The following is a 25,604-nucleotide window of genomic DNA, read 5'->3' on the forward strand; positions in this document are numbered from 1 at the left end:
TCAGTGAATTTAATGCCTGTGGGACCTACAAAATATAAAACTGAGGTTGGCTGTTTTCTAATTAACTTGGGTGTTTTGCTTCCACTAAACTCCTTTACCAAATCTAGCAGGTTGTTTGTGCCCCAAGGGTGTTAGAGCAGCTGCTTTGCTGACCTGCAGAAGAAAATGTGGATGATCCAGGGAGCTGAGGGTGGATCAGCAGCTGAGCCAGAAGCAAAGCTTGGATCCCACATTCCATGCTTGTGCTCCAGTGTTTGAGAAGCCACTTGCTCATGAATTATGACAGTGGGATGAGATAGGCAGGCAGGGAAGGCAGAAGGAATATTGTGGGAGAGCAGAGGATTCCAGCATTATAAAATTAATTGGTTTTTGCTTTTTAAGCTCTCTTTTGACATCACATCTTGGGGGAAAAACAGGCCAGGTAAAAAAACATTTGGACACTGTAACTGAGGAGGCAGGATGGACTTGGTTGAGATGAGAGCTGATGTGAGTACACTGAGAGAACCAAGACCAGAAAAGTGTGGAATCTTTAGTGCTCACACCCTTCTGAGATCCTCACTGGCTCAACTTCTTTCAGGGACAATTTTGCCACCAGTCAGGCCTGCAGGCTGCAGGGGGCTGCAGAGATGCCATGATCTGACTTTGAATGCACAGAACTGAAATTCATCCTTCTTGGGGAGTAAATACTGCCCCAAGCTGGGCTCTGTGCTAGCAGCAGCAGCTTGGGTGGGTATTCTCCCTCTTAGAGTCAGCATAGATATGTCATGATAGGGTCTGCTGAGCAAAGATTTGTCCTCATGATCTTCTTTGAGTGTTTTGGGGCACTCAAAACACCTCTTTTTCCCTGCCTGTTGACAAATCTGGAAGTCTATAGAGGTGTCTTTGTTCTGGGGAGGTTTCATGCTCCCATCAGTGTTACTCTGCACTGACATTTTCCCCATCAATACCTAATCTTTGATTAAACCTCCACTGTGGTAGCAATGAAAGGAAAGTGGGAATGGAGACTGCCTCTTTGCAGCTCCACAGCAGAGCCACAGAACACAGTGTGGGCAGCACATGTCCAAGTGCTGCTGGGGTCATTCCTGCTTTCAGAGGTTTGCTGGGTCCATGCCACTCCCAGAAGCACAGCTGCAGTCAGAGACGCTCTTATCTGCAGGTATCCATAGTTATTCCATAGTTATCTATAGTTATTCCATAGTTGTTCCATAATTATTCAATAATATTTCCATAGTTAGAAGATAATTTGAGCAAACCCTGTGTGCACTGGTGGGCTTTTACCCATATTGCTGTAGTGGAGACTGAAAGCTCCCGTGAGCCTGAGAAGATCATGAGAAGATCTCTAACAATCAAACCCAACTCTGCACTAACTCTGTCCACTTGAGTGGATTCAAAAAGCTCAGTCAGGCTCCTGGCTATGACTAAAGCATCTAATTATAGCCTTCCCGTGCTGTGCTTTTTGCATTCATTCCTGATCCATCATTGCATTGATTTTTGGAATTGTGTTCTTTAGCACTCCATGGTCTCAATTTTCACATCCTCCTTGTCTCCCATGCTCTCAATTTCTCTGCCCTCACTGCATGTTGACTGCTCATCTTTCTGCTTTCCTTAAACCAGCCTTTCAACCACATTTCTCTTTTGAGGTGGGGAGCAAGGTGAACCTTGGTGGTTTCTGCAGTACTTTGAACTCTTCACAAGTGCCAGTTCACATTTCAGTTTCTGTGTCTCTGTACTGTGGCTTTGACCTGTACAAAATGGATGTGCTTTTCTGGTTACAAGTGATGTCTAAAGTTACTGAGTGTGGTGAGGTGTTGGACTAATTTCAGTCAGCTTCCTGCTGAAAATATTGGAGAAGGAAATCAGGAGGGTTCTGTCTTTGCCATGTTATTGAGAAAACCTCAAAACCCCTGGAGTTCAGTGTTACCATGTCCCAGACAGCTCAAATTTCAATCAAAACAGGCTCCTGGGAAGAACTTAAAACATTAAGAAATATTTCAAAGGTCCTCATCTAAATCTAACCTGGAACTTGAAACTAGATTCATGTAGCAGTCTTGGAAGTCCTGTGTTTTTTCTTTGAGTTTTGTGACACTTTCTTCAAAAGACTCAGCTGTTGTAGTCAGGATATATTTGTAAAACTGGATTTCAGTTTTGATTTTCACTCAGCTTTATAGATTTCATCTGCAAAGTATGAATTCGAAGAACTCAGAAAGTCCTCTACACATTATTAAATTCTGTGGCATAACTTTGGCTTTAAAATTTTGTTTTGTTTCTAAGTCTTATGTCATGATTGCATGGATTTCCTTGCATTCATTTTGCATAGCTTTAGCTCAGCTCCAAAGGCAGATTACTAAATGTTCCCAAAAAGTATGACTGAAATTCCTTTTTAATACTCTTCTCAGCCAAGCTTATGTATAATCCTTTTCAAAGTGTAAAATGCCAAGGGATGTTTATATGCTACAGCTTATATGACAGTATATTGTTGTTCCTTCACACTTCACTAAACAGTCTACGAATACTAATCTATAAATCACTTACTTTTCTCACAAGCACTGGAAAACTCTGTGCTGTTTGTGGCATTGTCTGTTCTTTTCTAGGCAAATAAAGCATTCCAGCTTAAAAAATAATAGGCTGTAATGATTTCAGTGTTGGTTTTCTACAGAAGTTAGGGGACTTCACTGAAACAAGGGCCAAAATGATGGTGGACACTCTAGGCTTGCCCAGGGATGTCCTGCCTTAGGGAAGTTGGAAGTAGATATGCAGAGGTGGGATGGGCAAAGAAGGATGGTGTTGATTTTTTTTCTCCCAGGATTATGTAGGGAGGCCTTTGCAGAGTTTGAAATGGAATCAGTTTCTCCCAAATTTCAAAGACTGCACTTCCACCATGCATTCAGTAGTCTCCCTTCAAGAGCTACTAAACATCAACATGCTTGCTCACATTTTTGGAAGCAAAAGCCTTTTTCTGTGAACAGTCCCTGATATCTCAGTTGGAAATTGCTCTTTTCTATGGAGAAGGCAAGTTCAGTGCCATAAGCTTTGTTTTGCTTTTAGGTGAGAACGGAGATGCCCATGAGTGGGATAGGCATCAAGTTGAAAAGTGGGAGAGACCGGGAGACTTTCCTTGTATCTCTTTTGCCAGGAATAAGACAAAATGTGTCCTATGGTGAAAATAGGCACTCCCTGCCTGCTCTGACTGGTTACAGAATGGAGAGAGGCCTGCTCAGAAATGAGGAGTGGAGTGGGATCTTCTGCTTTGCTTCAGGACAAAACTGATAAACCCGATGGGAAAACTCTCTTGTGATCCATCTGTATAATGCAAAATATTCTTTGTGCAAGAAAGACAGAAAAGAGTACAGATTTTTCGCCTGTTCCATATAGTAGCCAGAAGGGTTTGCCATGGATTTGAAATCTCCTTGGGCAGTTTTGCTTGCCTGTGGGAATCCAGAGTTTCCCTCTGGCTGCCCTGGAAGGTCTGGGACCCTGGCAGGGGTCAGGAACCCCCCTGGACAGAGCCCCCAGAGACACTGTCTGTGATCTCTGTCCATGGAAAAGAGTTTTCAATCTTACAGGATGAATTACAAGCTCTGAGTGTTTGATATGAGTAATAATTAAGTGTGGCACGGGTGCAAAAGTAAAATGTTAGGATTCTAGATTAGGGGTCCAAAGGGGACAAGATGGAGGAAATTGGGTGTGTCTTGTCCTTTTTCTCCTTCTTCATGCCCTCCATGTTTCAATGTAGTGTTGGCATTTTTCTGTTGGTTTAGGCTGGGGACACACTATTCAACGTAGGTGACAGATATTGGCACGTTATTGTAAATCCAGCACAGGTAGTTTCTGGTATTTAATGTTTGTAACATCCCACTGAGGGCAGAGCCCCACACGCTGCCCTGCAGGACAGAGCTGCGGCAGGGCAGCAGAACATGTTAGAGATAAACAGAATAAACAACCTTGAAACCAGCACAGACGAATTATGGCTTCTTCTTTGGCAACGGGGCAGAAAGACAGAGACTTTCTACAATCTCAGAATCATCAATACCTCAGATTCCGACACTTGCCTATCTTTTTTATTTTTCCCAAGTTTCTTCTGCTCACTTATACAATTGCAAATAAGTCCAGGGACTTCTGCATGTCTCTGTGTAACAAATCATGCTGAGAGAGCATAATGATGCCACGCCCCATCAAATATGCAACTCTAAGTCTATAATTGGATTTATTAGCAGGCATTTTCCTTGGGAAGGTATGAAAACCAAAGCACTTGAACGGAGCGGACAGAGTAGGAAACTTCAGATCTTAATTAGTGTAAAAGAGTAAAAGCCATCATAGAGCTGTAGCAGGGAATAGTGATAATGTGGTGTTTGGGGCTGAGCATGATAGAGCAGCCAGGGTGCCAGCACTCACTGCCCACGGAGATTGGTATGACACTTGTCCCTGAGGGGACTCATTGGCAGAACTCTGAGCTAAGGAGGAGCTGACAGTGCAGGATTAAGGAGCAGAGTGTGGTCACTACAACAGGATAGATGCCTGAGGAGGAAAGACTGACCCTGATAAGGTGTTTTGTGCCCAGAGGGACTTGTTTCTCTGATAAAACCAGTCCTTAGATGGCCACTCTCATCTCAAAACCAATGTGCTCTCTGACAGGGGGGGATGTTTGACCACACTGGGTCCTCTCTCCTGCCCCCGAGCTGAAACCAAGCGCCTCTAACTAAATTTACCTTTTAACTACACTTTGTTCTGCTGTCAACCTCCATGGTGGACTCCTTATATCTATTTTAGCTGCATGACTAGAAGATGCAGCCAGTTAAAGGTGGGTTATTTGCCCTTCACAAAAGAAGGAGCTGGGCTTCTCCAAAGCAGCATGGGCTCTGGGGCAAGACAAGCAACTATTTCTGTTCTTTCTGCAACATCCAGAAAAGGTTTTATTTATTTAAAGGTTTTAAGGTATGCTATAGGAACTTAAAAATACTTGAAGCAATATATTTGGATAGATTAATCCCAAGACAAAAGAAACCCTGATTTGATAGGATGAAGTGTGGATCCTTTTAGCCTTGGCTATCCAGATCTTCTTACTCGAACATATGATATGTTGGGGGTTTTGTTGTTTTTTTTTCTTTTGCTACTCTGAGAACTGAGTTTTGCAATAAAAGAGGAGTTGATGTCTGACCTTGTGGGCTGAAGTGGAGGGGTGGACCAGTGATAGGAAGACTATCCCAATAGTGATATCCCAAACATGGATATTTTATGTATCAAATTTTTACCAGCAAAACAGAGTTGCTTGTGCAGCTCTTATTTCACCAAAACAAAAAACAGCAAAAAACCCAAACCCGTGAAATCTAGCACACCTGGAAAAGGAATCACTCAAAAAAGTAGGACCCAAATCCTTCAGCTTAGTCGTAAGGAAACATCTGCCCAGCATTTCTTTCCCTGTAAAGAGCTGGACTCGCTCCCCGGAGCACCAGCGGGTCAAACCCCATCTCTGCGGGAACCCGCGGCGTCTTTACCGCGATTTCCCGCTGCCCACGCCGCGGGTGGGGATTCAATGAAGCGATGCCGGAGGAGTGCGCGGTGCCGGGGGATGCCGGGCACGGAGCGTCCCGCGGGCGCGGAGCGGGGCCGGGCGCAGCCGGGCGAGCCCTCCCCGCTGCCGCGGAGCCTCGGAGGGCGGGGGGCGGGCAGAGCCGGGCTCGCCTCGCCTCTGCCTTGGAGGGCGGGGGAGGAAAGCGGGGCCGGGGGGGGTGTTTCGGGTTTTGGTTTGGAGCCGGCAAGCCGGGAGAGCCGGCAGCGCGCAGACCCCGGCGGACGGGGACAGAGTCGCGGTGCGGGGTGGCAATCCCGGTGCGGGGTGGCAATCCCGGTGCGGGTGCCAATCCCGGTGAGGGGTGGCAATCCCGGTGCGGGTGCCAATCCCGGTGCGGGGTGGCAATCCCGGTGCGGGTGCCAATCCCGGTGCCGGGTGACAATCCCGGTGCGGGTGGCAATCCCGGTGCGGGGTGACAATCCCGCTGCGGGCACAGCCCGTCCTGGCCTGCCTGCTGCCGTCCCCCCTCCGCCGCTCCTCGGGGAGTCGTGCCCGAAGCCCAACTTCGCATCCCGCCCGCCGGCCGCAGCATGAACCAGACCGCCGGGGTGAGCAACCACGTCCGCTGCTCCGGCAAGGGCTCCAAGGTAAGAGCGGCCCCGCACCGCGGGGCTCGCTGGGCTGCCCCGTCCCCGTCCTCGGCTGCCGGTGCCCCCCGGCCCCGGGAAGCATCCCTGCGCTCCCCATCGCTGGGCGAAGTTCAGCATCTCTGCCCGGCTCTCGTCCCTTCGGGCGGGTGCGGGACCGGCGCTCAGGGTGCTGCGGCCTCTCAGCATCCAGTTCTGGAGCAGTCGGAACTCGATCACCTGCTCCAAACGGGATAAAATTCTCTTTGAAGGTTTGTGGAGTGAAATGTGGGACCAGGTACAGCTTTAGCCGCTGCTTTAACTTCTTAAAGCACAGTGTGTTTGCACAGCCGGCATTAAAAATAAGTAACTGGGATAAAACAGGTTATTGTGCACTCTGCTGAATTCAGGAGAAATTCTGAGTGCTCATACCTGATCCAGGTCAAATTTGTATTAATATTTTTTAGGTAGTGATGAACATAGCCCATACATCTACACAACTACTTTATGTTGCAGAGTATCAGTGCTGTGAAGTCAGATGCGTGTGCCCTCTTACAGACAATTCTGTTGATGTTGTTCTTCTGCAACTCTTTGAAGTGTTTCTCTGTGTTTATGTTTCTCTGTTATGGTGGACACACCACCATCCCTAAGATTTCATGTGCTTTTAGGGGCTGGTATTTGGTAGAGAGAATTGATTCTATAATGCCTAATGGGAGGCACCTTAAAGAAGTGCAAAATTTACATTTCACCACATATCATTCTGTGCTAACTTCTTTTTTTTTAAAAAAAAAATATATTTCTTAATATTGGTGTCCTGTTCCGTCCTCTAGACTTGGTGTTGTGGTGCTGTTTGAGCTGCTGGTGCTGCTGCTCACCTGGCTGTATACTTCATGTGTAGTTAGTTTAGACCTGACCCTACAAACCCTTAAACACACAGGTTTAAATCATACCTTCCCTACTATGAAGTGAATACAGTTGTTCCTCCTTTTTTTCATATAGTATTTTTAGGATTAAACCCACTAATCATTAGGCTATGTGAATATTAAAAGATGCAGCATGATAAGGGCTGTGGAAGTAAACAAACAAATTAGATGAGTCTGCTGAAATTATTTTCTTAGCTCCATGACTAATCATACATTTGAAGTTGAACCTGTACCTAAGCTCTTTGCATAATTCAAGGGCCCTAAATTAAATGTCCTCTGGATCTTGCCTGTAATTTCAATGTTGGGCCTCCTTCCTTTGCACTTTCTGGTTTTCTTTGAGTTTTGGGTTGAACAGCTAAGGTTATTGCATATCAGTAATAATTTATTGTATCAAACTGCTGACCTAATACTTTAATGCAGAAGAAAGAGATGGGGCCCAAATATGTATATTATTAGAACGTGGTAATTGATACATTTTTATTTGCCTTAAAGGTATTTTTATCTCATTTTCAAATGCTGTAGGATCTGGATATTTTTTCCATTGGAAATAAATACATCTTTTTTTTTCAAGTCATAAGATTGAAATGATTGATGATTTCAGGATTTAATTAAAACACAGAAAGCTCCATGCATGACTGATTTAGTTTCAAGGAAACCTTGCAGAGTACAGAAATGAGAGTTTATCAAATGGGGCTGAAAAATCAAGTAACTGATCAGTAAGAGGTCTCTGATGGAGTAGGCAGAGAGCAGAATAGCCAAGTTTTTCATGACTCTGACTTCTAAAGCATAGAAATTAGAAATGCTGGCAAGATGTTTAATATCTGTGCTTCATTTGTTTGGTTTTTTTTTTTTCTGACCAACAACCAACCAAACAAAACCTCAATGAAAAATAAAACAACAGAACCACAAACAAGATTTATCTGACTCCTAATCTTCTAACTTTTGAACTTGAAGCTAATTTTAACCAAAATTGACAAAATAAGAGTAATGTTGTGTCAGCTTGCTACAAGTAGCATGGAAATCAATTGTTTAATACAGAAGGATTATTTAATGCCAGAGTAAAGGAAAAAGTAGGGTCTGTCCCTACTTCTGTCCCACCCTGTCCCAGCACCTCAGTCAACACATGGCTGGTTCTGCAAGAGCCTCTGTCCTTTACCCATCACAGGCTGTTGCAAAGACTGGGAGGGAATGGGAGGAAGGAAAGAGCACAGAAGGAACTTTCAGAAGAACTGGAAGTCTATGGAGGAAAAGAAGTAGCCATAGGTGAGAGCTGAGGTCTTCCCAAGGGGGAGTGTGTTGAGCAAATAATTCGTCATAAATCACTTTGTTGTCTCAGCTGATGAAACAACATGTTAGGGGCTTTTTTTTCCCTCCCTCAAAAAAGTTGTTATTTTGTGTCAACTCAAATGCCAACTCAGTGAGGTAAGGTCACTCTTCTTCCTGGCTTCTCCTGAGCTTCCCTCTTGCTGGGCAATGGGCACTTAGACTTCACATTTCTTTTGCAAGATTTACAGCTGTGCTCGCTTGTGGTGAGCAAGAGAGGCAGCATTTCCAAGGAGGGATACAATTAAAGCCCTTAAGTAGATAGGCTTGATTGTGATCCCAAACTCTAGTAATGCATGCCCACTAAAAGGTGTATATATTTTTAACATTTCTATGTAATGTTTTTTAGCTGTTTCTAACCAAGAGCTAGAAGCTCTAAGCCACTTGTGAGTGCTACTGAAAGACTGATTTATTGTCTAGAGAGAACTATTTTTGAGAAATATTTTGTGTACATACAGCTTCTAATGCTCTTTTTTCCTGCCTGTGACTAATCCCTTTGCCTTCCCTAGGATAATTTGTGGGAGGAAAGCAAGAGGATTCACCCCAATGCTGTAAAGAAAAGCTATGTCACAGGAAGATTTCTGGTGTGTTGGGGTGGTTGGGGTGGTGAGCAGCCCAAGTCTGTACAAAACCCACCCACCTCTCCTGTGTGGGCTGGGAGCAGGCTTTAACTCTGCTTAAGGAAGTGCACTTCACTGCAAAGTCACTCAGATCCTGCCAGAAGAATCTGGGGGTCAGTTCCAAGCTGCCACATTTCGACAGAATTCTTGAAGCAATTAATGAGAGCTAAGTCCATATGGGGATTCAGGCTTTTTCAACACTACATGTTGCAGCTCCTGGCTTTTGGCTTTTATTCAGCAGCCCAAAGCCCCACACCAGCCAATACATGACACAGAAATTGTGTCTTGAATTTAGTTTCTTTTCTTAAATTAATACCAAGGAAGACACTGTGAGAAGGCACTTGGTTTCATGTTGGGCCTCCCAAATTCATCTGCCTTCAGGGAAGAAAATCTATAGAAATAATTTGGGGTACTTTCTTTAGAAACTATAGAAACTATACTCGGGGTCCTTCATCTAAGAACCATCCCCAACCTCACCTAGTGAGAAATGAGGTGTCCCATGGAGCAGGATTTGTGAATCTGGTGTCCTTTTAAGTGTTGCTGAGGATTCAGAGACCCACCAGCTTCCATCCTTCTGGAGACTGCTGTACCCATCAGGAGACAGGCTGCTCCACAGCAGGAGCCCTCCCATCTCTCCTTTTGGGGAAGGGGCAGAGCAGAGTTCAGGGCTGCTCCTTGGAGTGGGTACGATGGAAACACACAGTGTCTCCTGGGAACAGTGGGATGCACTGTCTCATTATTTTGGATGAAAATGCCTTTAGCCAAACCATTGGCTGACATGCACAATTTGGAGGGCACAGTCTAAACCCCAGCTCTGTACAGCAGCATCAGCAGTACATTAGGACACATTGTTTGGCACAACCCTACTGCTATTCAGCCTCTTCTGACTTCTCCCTGAGTGTATTTTTGAACAATTGCAGATGCTTTGATGTTTTAGCTGTTTTGTGTGGAGCTCAGTCTTGGATATGGTCAGTGCATGCCTTCTGGATCAGGTCACCCAAACCTGATTCCTGTTGGCATATGAGATGTCAGTCCAGCTCCTTTGCCATCCTCTTATGCAGCTTATGACACCACTGACAAATACCCAAACTAATTATGTATTTGGAGGGTTGATGATGTGTTTATTAGGCATTTATATCTTTATTTTGTGCAGCCAGGCTTTAATCTCTTCCTCATTCCAATCCTGATGTGTGGGTGGGAAATAAGTGTTTTCCCGCCTCAACAGCAGTGATGAGAGTCCCTGTATGGTAAGACAAAACAAATCTGCATTAAACCTGAGCAAACAGGGCTTGTTTCCATCATGGATTTTGTTGGTGTCTACACATGTCACATTTTGGAATGTAGCAAATACTAACAGCCACCTTTCCTCTCTCAGCTTTAATTATGTAAGCATTAAAAAAGCTTGGTGGAACAAAGAATATCCACCTGAATAACTGTAACCTCACTTTTAATCAGCAATAATGAATGCTCAAGAATAACAGCAAATCATTTGGACAAATTAGTTTTTTTCTTTCCTTTTAAAGGAGAAGCAATTGTCCTAATTAGCAGTATTGGTATGTAAGAATGTGGGTATGAAAACAACTCAATGCAGTAATGTAAAGTGTTTGTTAAAGGAAATAACACTCAATTAAGCTGAACTGAAAATGCAGTTGTGATTGTGCCCCTGGTTGCTCTCACTCATTGTCTTGAAAAGAACAAATTTAACCCATGAGAAAAACAAACTGCTGATGTAGAGTGTTCTGGCTGCCCTGATCTACAGGGACAGGGCAACAATTGTACAGCTGTGGGCAAGAGGTCCATAATGTCCCTTTAATGGATTATGAGGGAATTTATTTTTATAGTTTATTCCTTAAACGATTAATAAGAGATTATTGCATCTACACTGGGTAAATCTAATTACCTTCTCTTTTGCATTAACTATTCCCCTCACATAAATTCAACTGATTTCAATTGAATTACTGCTTATTTATGTTGGTTTAATTGCAGAGAGATTCAATACCTTCAAAGTTATGGAAGCAAGAGAGGCACAGCATTTCTAGGACTCTGGGATGCAGAAATTTAAGATAAGGAAGCTGTGCTGGCTCCTCTGTGTTATTGCTGAACTGGAAACAAGTTCAGCTTTACTTGCACATTGTGTTTTACTGTGAGTGCAAAGTTACCCTGCATGAGCACAGCTAAGCAGTGTATTTTTGAGTTTCCTAATTTTAATGCTCTAGTGACAATGCAAGGTTGACTTTCACACCTAATAAGTATTAAACTAGGACTGGATGTAGCTGCCAGGGCTTTAAAACATGATTGGTCAGCTATCTCCAAAATCCAACCTTACTCAGAGGGCAGTTCCTCAGAAATTACACTTCCATCTCAAAACATCAACCTTTCAGAGTGGTCTAATACAGCATTGCATGAGAGAAACAGACAAGATCAATGTCCCAACCTCTGGATGCTGTGACCCCACACAGACAGAAATGACTTGGACTTCAGTGTATTTATGGTTTAAGTTGACAATAAGAAGTAAAAATCTGGAAGAAGGAGAGAATTACTCTGGTTTTGCAGGCAGTGAAGTATCAGGAGTAAACCACCAAAAAATTTCAGACTAGGTAGGGATGATAGACTAAAGTTGAACTCTTCTGCCACAGAAAATAAGGAAATACGAATCATTGTCCATTTAAGAGCCAGCAAGCTCATCAGCAGGTGCTCCCCATATCCCACCAGCAGATCCCTCTCTATGAAGCATGATATTCCTTGCCCAGGGCAGGTGTCAGCAGGAAAAGCCTGTGGGCCAAGAAAGGAGAGAAAACTGTACAGCTGGGTCCTCTCTCCATCAGGGATCCAGATATTAGTTTGACTCCTTAAGGAACAAGGTTTCATTTTGTACAAGCAGTGGAACTGTGTAGTGTTGATTTAGCTCTTTCCCCTGTACCAATTTGTGAAGATCCTCTATCTTCTACATCCTTTGGGAGGAACTTTCACAATGCTGCAGAGGCAAGACCCATCAAAATTTCAAGTGCTGAACTCTAAATCAAGAAGATGTGCCAAGGAACTTAAGGCAAAATGTTTGGAAGTGGTTTTTATTACATTCTCTGACTTTCTTGTAAACTGTAATTTTCAGTGGACACTATCTGGTACAGGTGCTGAATTAGTGAGAGAAGTTCTGCTAATGTAAATGGAAAGATGATTTTAGAAATTATACTGCCTTAAGCAATGCAGCCCTGAGGATTTTAGGAGTAGCACCTGTGGGAACTTCTTGATTTGATCTTCCTATTATTTCAGACAGTGAAACCTGCTTTCTCTATAATTCTACCTGTAAACCTGATGACTTTTGGCAGTTAATTCCAGCCATATTCCTTAGAGCACTTCCTGCAACTGAGTGTCAGCTGTCTCATAAAGGTCCCCTTAACAGGGAATTTGGCAAGAAGAATGATGAGATTTCAGTGGAAGGCTCAAAAACCCCTTTGAAGGATGGGAAGACAAAGGGAGATGGCCAGACTGACACTGTAAATGTCCTGAATGATCAGAAAACCTCCTGTCAAGGGCTGTGCTTTCCCTGACCAGAGGGAATCCAACCACAGGATGCACCCTGAGGAACAGCAGACTCCTCTAGCCCTGGTGCTGATGGAGCAATCCTGTCTGGAATATTTTGGGTGATGGGGAGCAAAAGGAGCTGTGGTTTTTGCAGCCTTGAGCAAATGTGCACCAGCAAGGGTGTACTTTGCTTACAACAGCTATTATTTTAGGGGCTGGAAAAGACTGTTCCTCCCCCATTAAATATTTGCCTGGAGCCTTATGGAAGAGCTGTGTGGAGCTCCAGGGGTTTCCAGCAGTGTGTGGGATTTCGTGCTCTGTGTCCCTGCAGTGTCCTCAGGCACAGGAAGCCCTGAGCCCTGAATCTGAACGAGTTCTGGGCATCAGCAGCGACAGAACCATCCCTGGTTGTTTGTGGGTGCTGCTCTGCTGCTGTTTTTCATCTCTAATGAGAGTTGAACACACCATAAAGTTTTATCGGGTGTTTATGCTAACAAAATTAACTAACAGTTGGTGCTTTAAAAATGCAGCCAGAGCTCTGTGCACTATAACTGGGAATCTGCAATGGCTTTTTAACTGGTGTAGGACAGAGCAAATGTATGAGTGCCAATGTCATTTAACAGCAAACCACTTTATATTCACTTTTTAAAGACCAGCACTGATTAATTGAAATTTCCAAAATAAATCTTAAGACAATATTTGCTTAACCAAAATCAGATTTTCAGACATTAGGTAGCTGGAAGCTCTATCAAAATTGTAGGGTTAATTTATAATACCAAGACTAATGTGCTGATAATCAAAATAAATTAGCTTAGCCCCTTCAATACTTCAATGCTTAAATCAAATAATAGGAAGAAGATTTATTTTAGCATTTTGATTATTGTGTTTCTCAACAAAATAGATATAATATCATGCTGTGAATACTGTATGGATTACTTGAGGCCAGGATTTCAATGGGAGTACAAAGGACCTCTAGGCTACAGAAAAAAAAAGTGATTATCTTCAGGCTCAATTTCTTGCTCAGTAGAATGTATTTGGCTTATTTCTATATCAGCACTGTTAAGTAAACCTAGGAAAGTGATTTGGTTTCACGCATTTATTTATTTAGTGCATTTCTTTATTTTGTAGTTTTCCCATGCCCAGTCTGAAGAGTTTGATGTTTATGGTCTTTGCATTATACTGGGGGGTTTTATACTGGTTTTAAAATAAGCAGATTGACATATTGGGATTTTTTTTTTTTTTTAATCAGTGATAGTTTGATAATCAGGTAGCACTGATTTATGATGCATTTATTTAGGTATATTCAAGGATGATTTGCATTTCATGGCATTTACATTAATAAAGTTTGGCTAAAATGTCTTGATTCCTGCATTAAGCCCTGAGTTACACTGGGATGATGCCTCTGTGGTTCAGGCTTTACATTTTCACATTGCTGCATTATCATAAGTGGGCTGATTTTCAAGGCCAGACACTGCTGCCATCAAGGAAAACTTCTCTAAATTGCTTTTAACCTGCCTGTGTAGGCATGGTCTTGGTGATCTGACGTGAACTCACAAAAGTCAGCAGTAGCTCCACCTCACTGAGACTGGGACAAAGGTTCTGCCCATGCTTTAGTATTTTAGTGAAAATAATGATGAGCACTTCCCTTGCATGGTCTCTGAGCAATTTGGTGGAGGAGGATAACTTGGTAATCCACTAAGTGGGGTTCCCATCTTAATTTTTGGCCTTGTTACTCTGCTTAACATCTGAGAATCTTAACAAATTTTAGTATTATTCATTCCTTGGAATGAAGGAGAAAAGGAAGAGGAGAGACAGAGATGTAGTTGTTTCCACAGGCCCTGGTCCATTTCATCCAAAAGACAACCTTAGAGGAAAGTGCATGCAAAAAACTGAGTTGTGTTGCAGGTGTGGAGTACGTGGAGGATAAGCAGGACCACATCAATTTTTAAGTTCACTTGAAAGGAAGGCTGTTAAAATGATAAAACCTTGGGTGATTTAAAAAGAGAGCATGTACAGCTCTCCTTGGTGTCATGCTTTCAACTAGGCAGAATAAAATACACTGCAGAAAAGCCAGGGCTTGTCCTTTGTGAGAGCTCCAGGGAGAGGCTTGGGGTCTGACAAAGATGGTGGGCACTGGGCCCTATCAGCTCTGCTGGCAAATTGAAAAAGGGCAGGACATCAACATTTTGAAATTAGTTAATTTTATTATTTGCAGGTGGCATCCAAAATTGGAATGCTAGGAAGAGGCTGAAATTATGACAGACAGTTGTGTGCTGCTCATAATTTACTGCTACTCAGGACAGAAGATACACCATGCAATTTCTTTTTTTTTATGCATTAGCTTATGCTTCTAGGCTTTTGTCTTTTCTTGGAGTTTCCCTTAACATCCAAACCTTCCTAGTGTTTGCAGATTTTTAGTGCAGTTTTATATTCAAGTCTGATTTTGCTAGATGATGACCTCACACAGAGCCTTTGCCACTTCTTTAACTGCTTCTCCTGAGTGGGGGATCAGAGAGTTTTTCATAGGTACAAGTCCAGGAAAGGGCCAGCAGCAGGGTCTAATATCACTGTTATTTCCATTGCAGCACTCTATAGGAATGCTGGTTGCATGTTGGGATTCAATTGAACAAGAGGCTCTCTAGCCAGAGAGCAGAATACTGCTTCCTACATCAAAGAACTTAAAATTTGTTCACTGCTTTATGGTCATCCCTCAAGCTTAGGACTTTATTCTTCCCTTTCTATTCTCTGTGATATCTGTGTGTGAGCTCAGTGAGGGTCGTGGGACTTTCTTTACCCTGGGGAGCAGCAGTGGAACACATTTCCCTTGGCACCCTGTGCTGCCTCCCTGCCAGTCCCGTTGCACAATTAATCTGCCAGCAGAGGCCACTGAAGTTTTTCAGTCATTTACTCCAGTTTTAGCCACTCTTTGCTGTTAGAGATCTCTCCTCCAGCAGCTCAGGATTATCCTTCTATTTCCCAGGTCCTGATCTCTGCATGCTCTGTACCTTCACATTTTCTGACTTGTTCCAAATTTAATCACCTGAGTTGTCTTGATATTGTTAGAATTCCCAAAGGCTGAAGCAATATTACAGAACATATCTGTGCCCTGTCTGTATCTTTCACTCTCTCATTTAGGGTTCATTCCTGCTTCCTTCCTATGCCTGCTCTGCTCCTCCTGTTTTGGGTGTTCTTTTTTTTTTATATGGCAGGGGAGGGCACTGAGTACTCCATTTTACAAAGTAGTCAATTTACTTTTGGTGAATAAAACCAGCTGGTTTTCCTCTAAATTAATTGATAAGGGAAATTTGCCTGTATTTTTGTCGTTGTTGTTTTTAATCTGTGTATATTTTTGGTTGTACAGGGCATTTATAGCACAAAAAATAAACTGCCTTGCTGGTTTTGTCCAGCTCAGGGGCACTAAAGGGCTGATTTGGACTGAAACACAGATGTCTTTAAAGGACCACTGAAAAGGCAGTGGTGGCTCTTAGGAAGGTAGTTCGAGTTGCCATTCAGAAGCTGCATTGAGAATTTCTAGCCATGCATGATCATAGTGGAAGTGATGGAAGTATTAGCCAAGGAAGAAGGGAGGGAAGAAGTTGTTTATGAACCCTCAAACTCTGGTTATGGCAGAATTTGTTGCTGGGTGCTTTTTTATGATTTTAATTGAAAGTGATCAATGCTGTGCACCATCACAGCATTATGATCAAAATGCTAAAATTATCTTTGACAGCAGGGACCTCCAACAGTTAAATTTCCTCGCATTCTTTCCTGCTGTAGCTTCAGTCTATTTTACAACATCTATTTTTCACCAGGGAAATTCTGATTGGCAGCTGATTTGGACTAACTGAAAGAGAAGGAGATTGTCCTGGTTTTCTTTAAGAACAGGAAATATATCCATGTCTAACTTCCAGTAACGCCAGCTAAAGCAACATCCCTAAATCTCTTGTGTATTGATGGAAGAATTGCCTCTAAAGCTTTTCCAGTGTAAAACATAAAGTTTATTGAAGAATCAGTAATGAATAATGATAGTTCCTGCTGCTTAAAGTTTTAGTGATTGTACAAAAATGAGGTCTACAACACTTTAAATTATAGTTTGTACAGACGTTACCATAAATTAAGTGTTCTTTCTTGAAAGATCATTTCATATTTCCTTGTTAGCATTTGCTAGATTTGGATTTTGATATGGACATCATTATATCATCAATATTTTATTCCATGGAAGTTGTAATTTTTCTACTCTTATGCTTTGAAAATAGAAATTAAAAAGAGTTAGAAAAAGAGAGCAAACCTCACTGTGGTCCTACCATTGTTGTTTCCAGTCTTAGCAATTTAACTAAAACTGTAAAAACATTCATATGAACACTGACTGTATTTACCTGAGAAACAGCTGTACTTTGCAGAGGCTGAAATGCATAGATGCACCCAAATACTGCAGTAAACTAACAAAATATAGGTGTTATCAGAGCAAAGGTATATGTTTATATTACCAGAACAAAGGTATATGTTTACATTGTGTGGTAGAAAAGGTGTCTTCTGTCCCATGTGTCATTTGAAAGCCAGCATGCCTGATCTTGTCAACAGCACCATGGAGTCCAGGTGATAGTGTTTGCCAAAAAAGAGATATTTTTGATGAGTCAGAAAGGGATACTGGACAATCACTGGAGGGACATTCCCTTTCTGATGTGTAAATATGAGCAAATCTTCACATTTTGGCTCTGTCTCTCTGTGTGGTGTAATAGCACACCTAAGAACCTCTACAACAGCATTACAAATGAAATTTATTAATTTGATTTAATGAAACCAACAAACAAACAAACAAAAAAAAAGTAAAATGTTTATAGCTGGTGTTGTCGCAGAGGTGAAAAAATGCCCAAGTGCTGCAAGGGACTTGAATGAGTCCTCAGAAAGACTAAAATTCCCTCTCTGCACTAATTGGGAAAGCAATGTAAGGTGATCCTTAAGGGATAGAACTCAGATTATGATTACAGCACCAATATTTAGACTTTTATTTCTGCTCACATGTAACTTAGGAGCAGGATTTTCCTGTGCTAGTGATGTGTGAGCCATGCTATGTATTCTGCCAGCTGCTGTTGCACGGGGACATGAACGTCCCACAGGTCTTGAGTTGTGTCTGCTGCACCAACAGTATGTCTTGGAGATGCTGGGATGTCTCAAATGATGCTAGATATCTTCATTTAGTCAGTGGGATTGGACAGGCAATACCTAAGCTCCCATTATAGTCCGTGGGACATAGTGGTGTCTAGGGAGTGATGAAATTCCCTGCAAGGCTCCTGTGGGCTGGCTGCTCCCTGACTTGCTGCTTGTATTCCATTGATTTCCTTTGACTAGATCCCTGTTGGCTCTAATAGGAGTTTAGACACCTGGTACTCATATAAACACCCCAGTGTAGACATCCTAATCTCAAATTGCATCCCTCTTGTAGCATCAGCCTCGTTGACTGCATTACTAGTTCTCAGTGTGGGTAGAATTATGGCATTAAATCCTTGCCTGCCATTTCCCAAGAGCCAGGGCATTTCTTGTGTGTCCAGATGGATGGCTGAACACCAGAGTGTAATCAGCAAAGCTGAGAGTGATTTATCTATAAAAATACAAGGCACAGCAGTCAGAGCTTGGGGGAAAAACACTGGGTCTGTTTTCCTAAAATTCAGGTTTCAGAAAAGCTTTGTTTATTCTGATCAGGGTAATTGTGGCAGCAGACTTAGATTGATGTCTGCATTTCAATCTCGATGAATCCTTGGAGAGGCAGCCTGTTGTCTGGACCAACAGAAAAAGGATGCTCACGTGCATTTGAAGATACCAGTTCTCTTGAAATAGGCAAATAAGATTTAAAAAATGCTGATATCTGTACACAGAAGATTTATGAATCTCTGTGTGGAGCAGCAGGCAGATGTAGATAAAGCAGGCAAGGTTAAATCATACTTTGCCAAAAATTGTGAGCATGATATCAAATCTTTGTCTGGTGGTTCCTTTGGGAACCCTGATAAACATTAACTAGTCACTTGTTACTCAGGCCATGCCTTATGTTGTAGATTTTGCTCTAAGTAAAGTTAATTAATAATGAGCTCTTTTGTTGAAAAATACACTGCTTTCTCTTGATACCATGTATTATTTTTGCACAACACATTGCCCTCTCCTTACTGCTCCAAGAACTAAAGATGGGGTATTTATTTGTGTCCAAAGGCAAGGCTCATTCTCCACTCCCCTAAGGTGGGTTAAATGCCAGCATGGTGACATTTCCCTCAGTCCTCTTGTCACAACCTCAGAGGGATTCATTCAGCATGTGGCTGATGGAAAAGAAAAATCAGGTTGTCTCAGTACTGCCCACAGCCCTTGTTATACCCACAGTCTTAGCACTGTTAAATCTTAGCATTTAGTTCTACCCTGGTTCTTTAATATTTAGGAAGGAAGATATAAAATATTTAGTCCTCTGAGAGAGGCAAATGTCAGCAAGGTTATTTCAGGGAAAATATAGTTGATTTAGTCTTTTTTCCTGGTGGGTAGCTCTGGCTTGTTGCATTTAGAGGGTTTTTAAATTTAGTTGTGCTTTTTTAAGAAGGTATATTTTTCTATTAAAAAATAAGTTTATGGCCAAGTGACAGAAAAACTTGTAAAATCTCCGGGGAAAACATAAACTCCTAAGGGGAAACATGCACACGTTAGAAAGTAATTTTCTAAACTCTACCAAAACTTAGTGAGCTGTGTTTTAGATGCATTATCCTCAGAAGGGAGGAGATAAGGACTATAAAAGGGACAGTCATCAGCTAGGATATGTCTGTGAGCTCCTTTGCTGTAATGTTTTAGCTCCTCAAAGCCTCTATTGAGATTTGCTACAGATAATTACTGATTGCTGTAGATTGGACTGAATTACATTACATTAATATTACTCCAGCTTTAGAGACAGTGGAACTGAGATACAGAGACAGCAGGGACTGGATTTTGAAAGATACTTTTCACTTTTGTATTTAAACATGACATTTGGTAGCCCCTGCAAAATTGTCTTCCACTTCAAGGGAGGTGGGAGCTCCTTGTAGGGTCTCTTTTTTTTTCTGTCTACCATGTCTCTGGGCAACCACACCCACAGTAAAGAATTTCCTTTAAATATCTAACCTGAATCTTCCCTCTTTCAGATTCAAGACATTACCACTTATCCTATCACTGCATGCCCTTGTAAAAAAGTTCCTCTACAAATTTTCTGTAGGCTCCCTTTAGGCACGGGGAGATACACAGAACTCCCGAGGGATAAATACAGAATACTCCTAATTGTTTATTATTTGTGAGGTCACAAGCCTGCAAAGGGGATTTTCTGGGATCTCTTGTTTCATCTGGTCAGTTCTGATGGCTTTCTGCAGGACATGTTCATGATATGTATAAACACACAAATCCTTCACTTGGCTGGGTGCAAAACTCCTCTATAATATTTAATTAGTCTCAGTTTGCAAAGCCCTGAAGAGAATTCCCTGGGAATCTCCCTTCATTGCTTTGTTCCCATGTTTGCTGCATGCAGAGAGCAGGAGCAGGGGGTTGTGTAGTGACCTGAGTGTTTTAAGCCATGATTTTTTGCTGAATGCTATTTGGTACCTTTGCACAGAGGATCTCCATCCCCCAGCACTGTTTGTGGGTGGGAAAGCAGAAATGCCTCTCTAGAATGGAGCTCTGTGCTCCCCTCACTCAAACCCTGGTTTTTCTTCATTTGGACTCATACATGCTGTGCTAATCACTCAATTGCTCTGCTGCTCCTTAAAATGCTTTGATCATGAGGTTTTGGCATTCTTTTTCCTCTTTGTAACATCCCTGCTTTCCCAGTTCCTTCATGACACGAAGGAAAAGGGGCAGTGGAAGTTTTTGGAATACATGAAAGCTTAATTTTCTGTAAGCTGACTTGTATCCTCCTTCTTTGCTGTGGCTCGAGGTGAATTTTAGATTTTTAGAGCAGTGATATAAACCATTAAAAAGTTTTGCTGTCTAACCAGGCACAGTGCTTCTACAAAGCTGCCTCTTCCATCAAATAAAGATGAGGAAGAGATCAGACTGAAGAAAATCACACTCTTTAGGAACAAGGAGCATGTTTTATTGATCCAGAGCAAGGAGGCTGCAGTGCTGTGCTGTTGGTGTGCATCATCTTCACTTGAGCATGGCTTTGACTCGTGGATTGATAGCCAGCAATATTTGGCTGCCAGTTTAAGGTCACAGTCAAGGTTTGCGTTTGACAGTAAAGTTTCAGAAGAAAATGTGCATTATATGAGCAATTAAAGCATATTTTGACATCTATCTTTGGGTATAGCCAAATATCACAAGGGAAACTGAGGAAAGCACAGAGGACAGAGGTGACTGTAAGGCTGTTCAAGCAGGCAGGAGCTTCCAGCATCCCAAGAAAATACTGCAACAGGCAGAGAGCAGTGATGGGCCAGCTGGCCAACACTGCTTCCATGCTGAAATGTCTGAACTGTGTTGGAACACAGGGTCCTGATCTCTGACATGCCATTCCCTGCAGAAACCAACTCCTTTTTCTCTCCTGTGGGGTCACATTTGAGTCAAACCTTGAGGCCAAAGAAGAGCTGCAGGGCTGTATTTTTACAGCAGTACAGCTGCTTTCAGCAGGGCTCCTTTATTCTCTGTGTGGCTGCTGAACATTACAAAGCCCTCATGGCACAGGGCACCATCCAGGGCACATCCACACATTTCCAGCTGAATAAAACCCCTTTCACAGCACCCCAGTGATGGAGATCCCATTTTTCAGGGGATCAAGCCAAGAGATCCTCATGTGCCAGTGGCAAGTAGAGGCTGCTTTCTCCCATGCATTATTTATCACTCTGTCCACCTTTGTGCTGCTCCTTCTCTCGACCTGCTCTGAACAGGTCTTAAGCCAGGATGAAAATCAGGACTGTTCTGTGCAATTTGGTTTATCTTTTGGTAGCAGCATATTAATTATTTTGTAATGAACCCTAGAAGAAATAATAAGCTGCATACTGGCCTGTGCCTTTCTCTTCTTTAACTTCTATAGTATTTGTTGTGTTATGGGGAAGTTACATAATTTTTTTTTCTTTAGGGAAAATAAACATTGTTGGTCCTGACTATTCCATTTTTGCCTGTCACTTGATTTTTAGGCTGTGCTGTAGTTTAATTTCAGTTTGTGCTGATCTGTTTAGCACTTCTGGTGGGTTTGCATGTTTTCAAGATGAGAACCAATGTCAAGCTATCCTTTTTTTTTTTTATTCTCTTCAGCTTTCAACTCAGATCTTGGCCTCTTTGGCAGGTTGAATAGCCAGTATTTGCACCCGTTGACTGCTGTCTTGGCATCTGAGGGTTTTTTTTTTTCCAACCTGAGATTTTCTGTGAGAGGACTGTTTCTAGAAAGGCTTTAGCCCCCAACAGAAGAAGAATGAGGCCACTTATTTAACATAGTTAGATACCTACATATCACTTCTTAAAAATCCTAACCAAACTATATATAGTGGGGTTTTTTTTATTGAGTGGAATTATCTAATTAGATTTTTTTAATTTACTATGGCATCCATTTCATCTGCTCTTTTCCATCTGAAAATGATCAAGTTGCAACCTCCTTGGTTTTCAGTTACTTCTGTAATTCTATTTAAAAGTTCCTTTCTTAGTGGACTGCAGAAAGAAAAAGAAAAAAGATGTAGAGAGACTTTATATGCTAAGGAGGCTACTTCAGACAGAGGCAATTAACTGGTGCTGTACAGCTCAGACAAGAAAATCAGGAGATGTGAACTGAAGATCTGTCTGAAAATGTGGTTAACAGTTTTTGCTTTAACATTTAAAGCCTTCCACTGCAGCAGATTGGCCTGAGGGCACCAGGGTTTGATCCTGGGTCCAAGCAGCTTCCTGAAGGCAACCCAAGATGAGGAATTTGGTTCTTCTCTTCTCAGATCCTTCCTTCCTTCCTTCCTTCCCTCCCTCCCTCCCTCCTTCCTTCCTTCCTTCCTTCTTTCCTTCCTTCTTTCCTTCCTTCCCTCCTTCCTTCCCTCCTTCCTTCCCTCCTTCCTTCCCTCCTTCCTTCCTTCCCTCCTTCCCTCCTTCCTTCCTTCCTTCCTTCCTTCCTTCCTTCCTTCCTTCCTTCCTTCCTTCCTTCCTTCCTTCCTTCCTTCCTTCCTTCCTTCCTTCCTTCCTTCCTTCCTTCCTTCCTTCCTTCCTTCCTTCCTTCCTTCCTTCCTTCCTTCCTTCCTTCCTTCCTTCCTTCCTTCCTTCCTTCCTTCCTTCCTTCCTTCCTTCCTTCCTTCCTTCCTTCCTTCCTTCCTTCCTTCCTTCCTTCCTTCCTTCCCTCCCTCCCTCCCTCCCTCCTTCCTTCCTTCCTTCCTTCTTTCCTTCCTTCTTTCCTTCCTTCCCTCCTTCCTTCCCTCCTTCCTTCCCTCCTTCCTTCCTTCCCTCCTTCCTTCCCTCCTTCCTTCCTTCCCTCCTTCCTTCCTTCCTTCCTTCCTTCCTTCCTTCCTTCCTTCCTTCCTTCCTTCCTTCCTTCCTTCCTTCCTTCCTTCCTTCCTTCCTTCCTTCCTTCCTTCCTTCCTTCCTTCCTTCCTTCCTTCCTTCCTTCCTTCCTTCCTTCCTTCCTTCCTTCCTTCCTTCCTTCCTTCCTTCCTTCCTTCCTTCCTTCCTTCCTTCCTTCCTTCCTTCCTTCCTTCCTTCCTTCCTTCCTTCCTTCCTTCCTTCCTTCCTTCCTTCCTTCCTTCCTTCCTTCCTTCCTTCCTTCCTTCCTTCCTTCCTTCCTTCCTTCCTTCCTTCCTTCCTTCCTTCCTTCCTTCCTTCCTTCCTTCCTTCCTTCCTTCCTTCCTTCCTTCCTTCCTTCCTTCCTTCCTTCCTTCCTTCCTTCCTTCCTTCCTTCCTTCCTCCCTCCCTCCCTCCCTCCCTCCCTCCCTTTTCTCTGAACCAAACCTGTTCTCTAGATGTCATTTTTGGACCAAAGGCTGGGGATTCAGACACCTTTTGCAGGAATTACTTTCAAGCATGTTTTATTCATGGTTTTAGCTAGATGTCATGCACAATGGAAAAGTTTCAAAAGCTGCAAGAAACAAAGTTTGAAAGCCCAAGAAGGAGTCAGGAACTGCAGCACTTGCACTTGTACCAGAGGCTGCCCATGCAGTAATTTGCCCAGTGAAAGAACAGGAGCTCTGTGTCTCTGTAATTGTGCAGTGCCTCAGCCTGGGACTCAGGGTTGGCACAGCTGGCACAGTTTTCCTTCAAGTATTTGCAGGCAGAGCACTGACCATTCTCAAGGTTTTTCTTTCAGCATTTCCCTTGCTCTAAGCACACTGGCATGTGTGGAAGCTGCCCATGCCCCACCATGCTCAGGAATTTAATGCAGTAGTAACACAGAGAGGGTTTTTTTATTCTCACAACATTGAGAGAGAAACATTTCAAGTCTCATACCACAGAATGCAGAGATGATTAATGGTGTCATTGGTTACAGCTCTTTTTTTTGCTCATTCAAATTTTTTACGTGAGGAGCCAGAATACGTCAAATCTATAAAGGATGAGGTTTCAGTTCTGCATGGATTTTGTGCTTGAGTCAAGTGCTGAGACTGGAGCTGATAAAAAAGTCAGAATTTATCTTTCCTCCTAAATTTTGTCAAAACTGGTAGGACTGCTGGTTTTCTCAATCAAGCTTTTCCTGGTGGAAATCTTTCCCAGTGGAAAACCTCTGCCAGGTCTGTTGGAGAACATAAAGATCCTAAAACTATTTTGACTGAGGAATGAGGCATTTGTCTGCTTGTGCATTAAAAGGAAAAAAATAAAAATCTACATCAACAACAGGAACTGCTGTTTTGAGACTTAACATTTTTCCTTCCATCCATCCATCCATCCATCCATCCATCCATCCATCCATCCATCCATCCATCCATCCATCCTCAGTCTCAGCTCTTGGTCTGAGCAGAATTCCTCAACATTCCTAATCTTCATTTCTGACAATAGAGTTTTAGCACAAATGTAGCCACAGCTGTCTGAAGAAAACAACATTACACAAAACAAAATTCAAGACAAAAATTAAATAAATACATTTATTGCCTGTGATGGAAAGCTGTAGGTGTGTGGCAGAGGCAGATTCAAACTCAAAATGGAAAGCCTGCTATCAGGGAGCTGAATGTGCTGTCAGATAAAACAAAAACACTGTGGAAGGCAGCACATTCATAGTAACATTCAGAAAGATAATACACTACAGATAGAAGTCAAAAATCCTAATACAGAGAGAATTATACTTCCTTACAATGAATATATCTTTTCTAACAGCAATGCTGAATATTTTTATAGGTTCAATTCCATTCTTTTCACTTGTTCGTGTGAATACTACTTCCATCACAGTTAATTAAGCAGATTAGGGTTTGTGGGGTTTTGCCAGGCTCTGTATTGATTTTCCCAGCAGAAGTGGTCACTGGCTAAAAATTCTCCAGAGAGTGTCCAGAGATGGCAGGAAGAAGCCACTGGGGACTCAAGTTGAAATGGAAATGTCACTGATTTGCTGCAGTAAAGAAGCAAAGATGCTTCTTCCCCAGTACTGACACTCCAGATGTGCTCCTGCATTATTTGAAATTCATGGAAATTAGATATTTATAGCACTGTGCTCATTAATTCAAATGAGAAATGGGTCCCAAATAGTAAGCAAATGTTTTCGACTTTCATGTGTTAAGCTGCAAGAGCCTGTTCTTAGCTTATTCATTTCAGGTTGTGATCAAACTGGATTAAGATGTGCATTTATACATAGTTTGACACAGTGTTTGAAAGGTGGAAGGATAGTTAAGTGATTTCCATGGTTATCAGAGTATTTGCTTGTAATTAGCAACCAGAAGCATGAAAGGATTTGTTGCAGCAGGGCTAAATCTTTAAATAATGCCAGAACATTTTCCAAACTTCATCTCATTCTGTCCTCTGTGGTTGAGGCAAATGAAAAGGAATAGAGATGATCTGAAGGAAAAAGTGGTACTGGAGAGAAAGAGGTAAAAATTCAGTCTTTTTAGGAGATGCCTCAGAGAATCAGCTTATGTTTGAATCACAGTAACCTTATATTTTAGGTGTGTGCTAGACATCCCTACTCTTCATCATGCCTCAAAATAAG

The 25,604-nt window shown here is 42.5% G+C and overlaps 1 protein-coding gene across 1 annotated transcript in view; it reads left to right on the forward strand.

The window, feature by feature from the left end:
* The first annotated feature begins 5,761 nt into the window (after positions 1-5,761).
* Positions 5,762-25,604, forward strand: part of DPP6 (dipeptidyl peptidase like 6) — a 545,428-nt gene continuing 525,585 nt past the window's right edge. Inside the window, exon 1 of the mRNA XM_030264257.4 lies at positions 5,762-6,156. Coding sequence (XP_030120117.3) covers positions 6,100-6,156 — 57 coding nt within the window. The 5' untranslated portion in view covers positions 5,762-6,099. The remainder of the gene's footprint in view (positions 6,157-25,604) is intronic.

This window comes from Taeniopygia guttata, chromosome 2 (genome assembly GCF_048771995.1).
Source record: "Taeniopygia guttata chromosome 2, bTaeGut7.mat, whole genome shotgun sequence".
NCBI lineage: Eukaryota > Metazoa > Chordata > Aves > Passeriformes > Estrildidae > Taeniopygia > Taeniopygia guttata.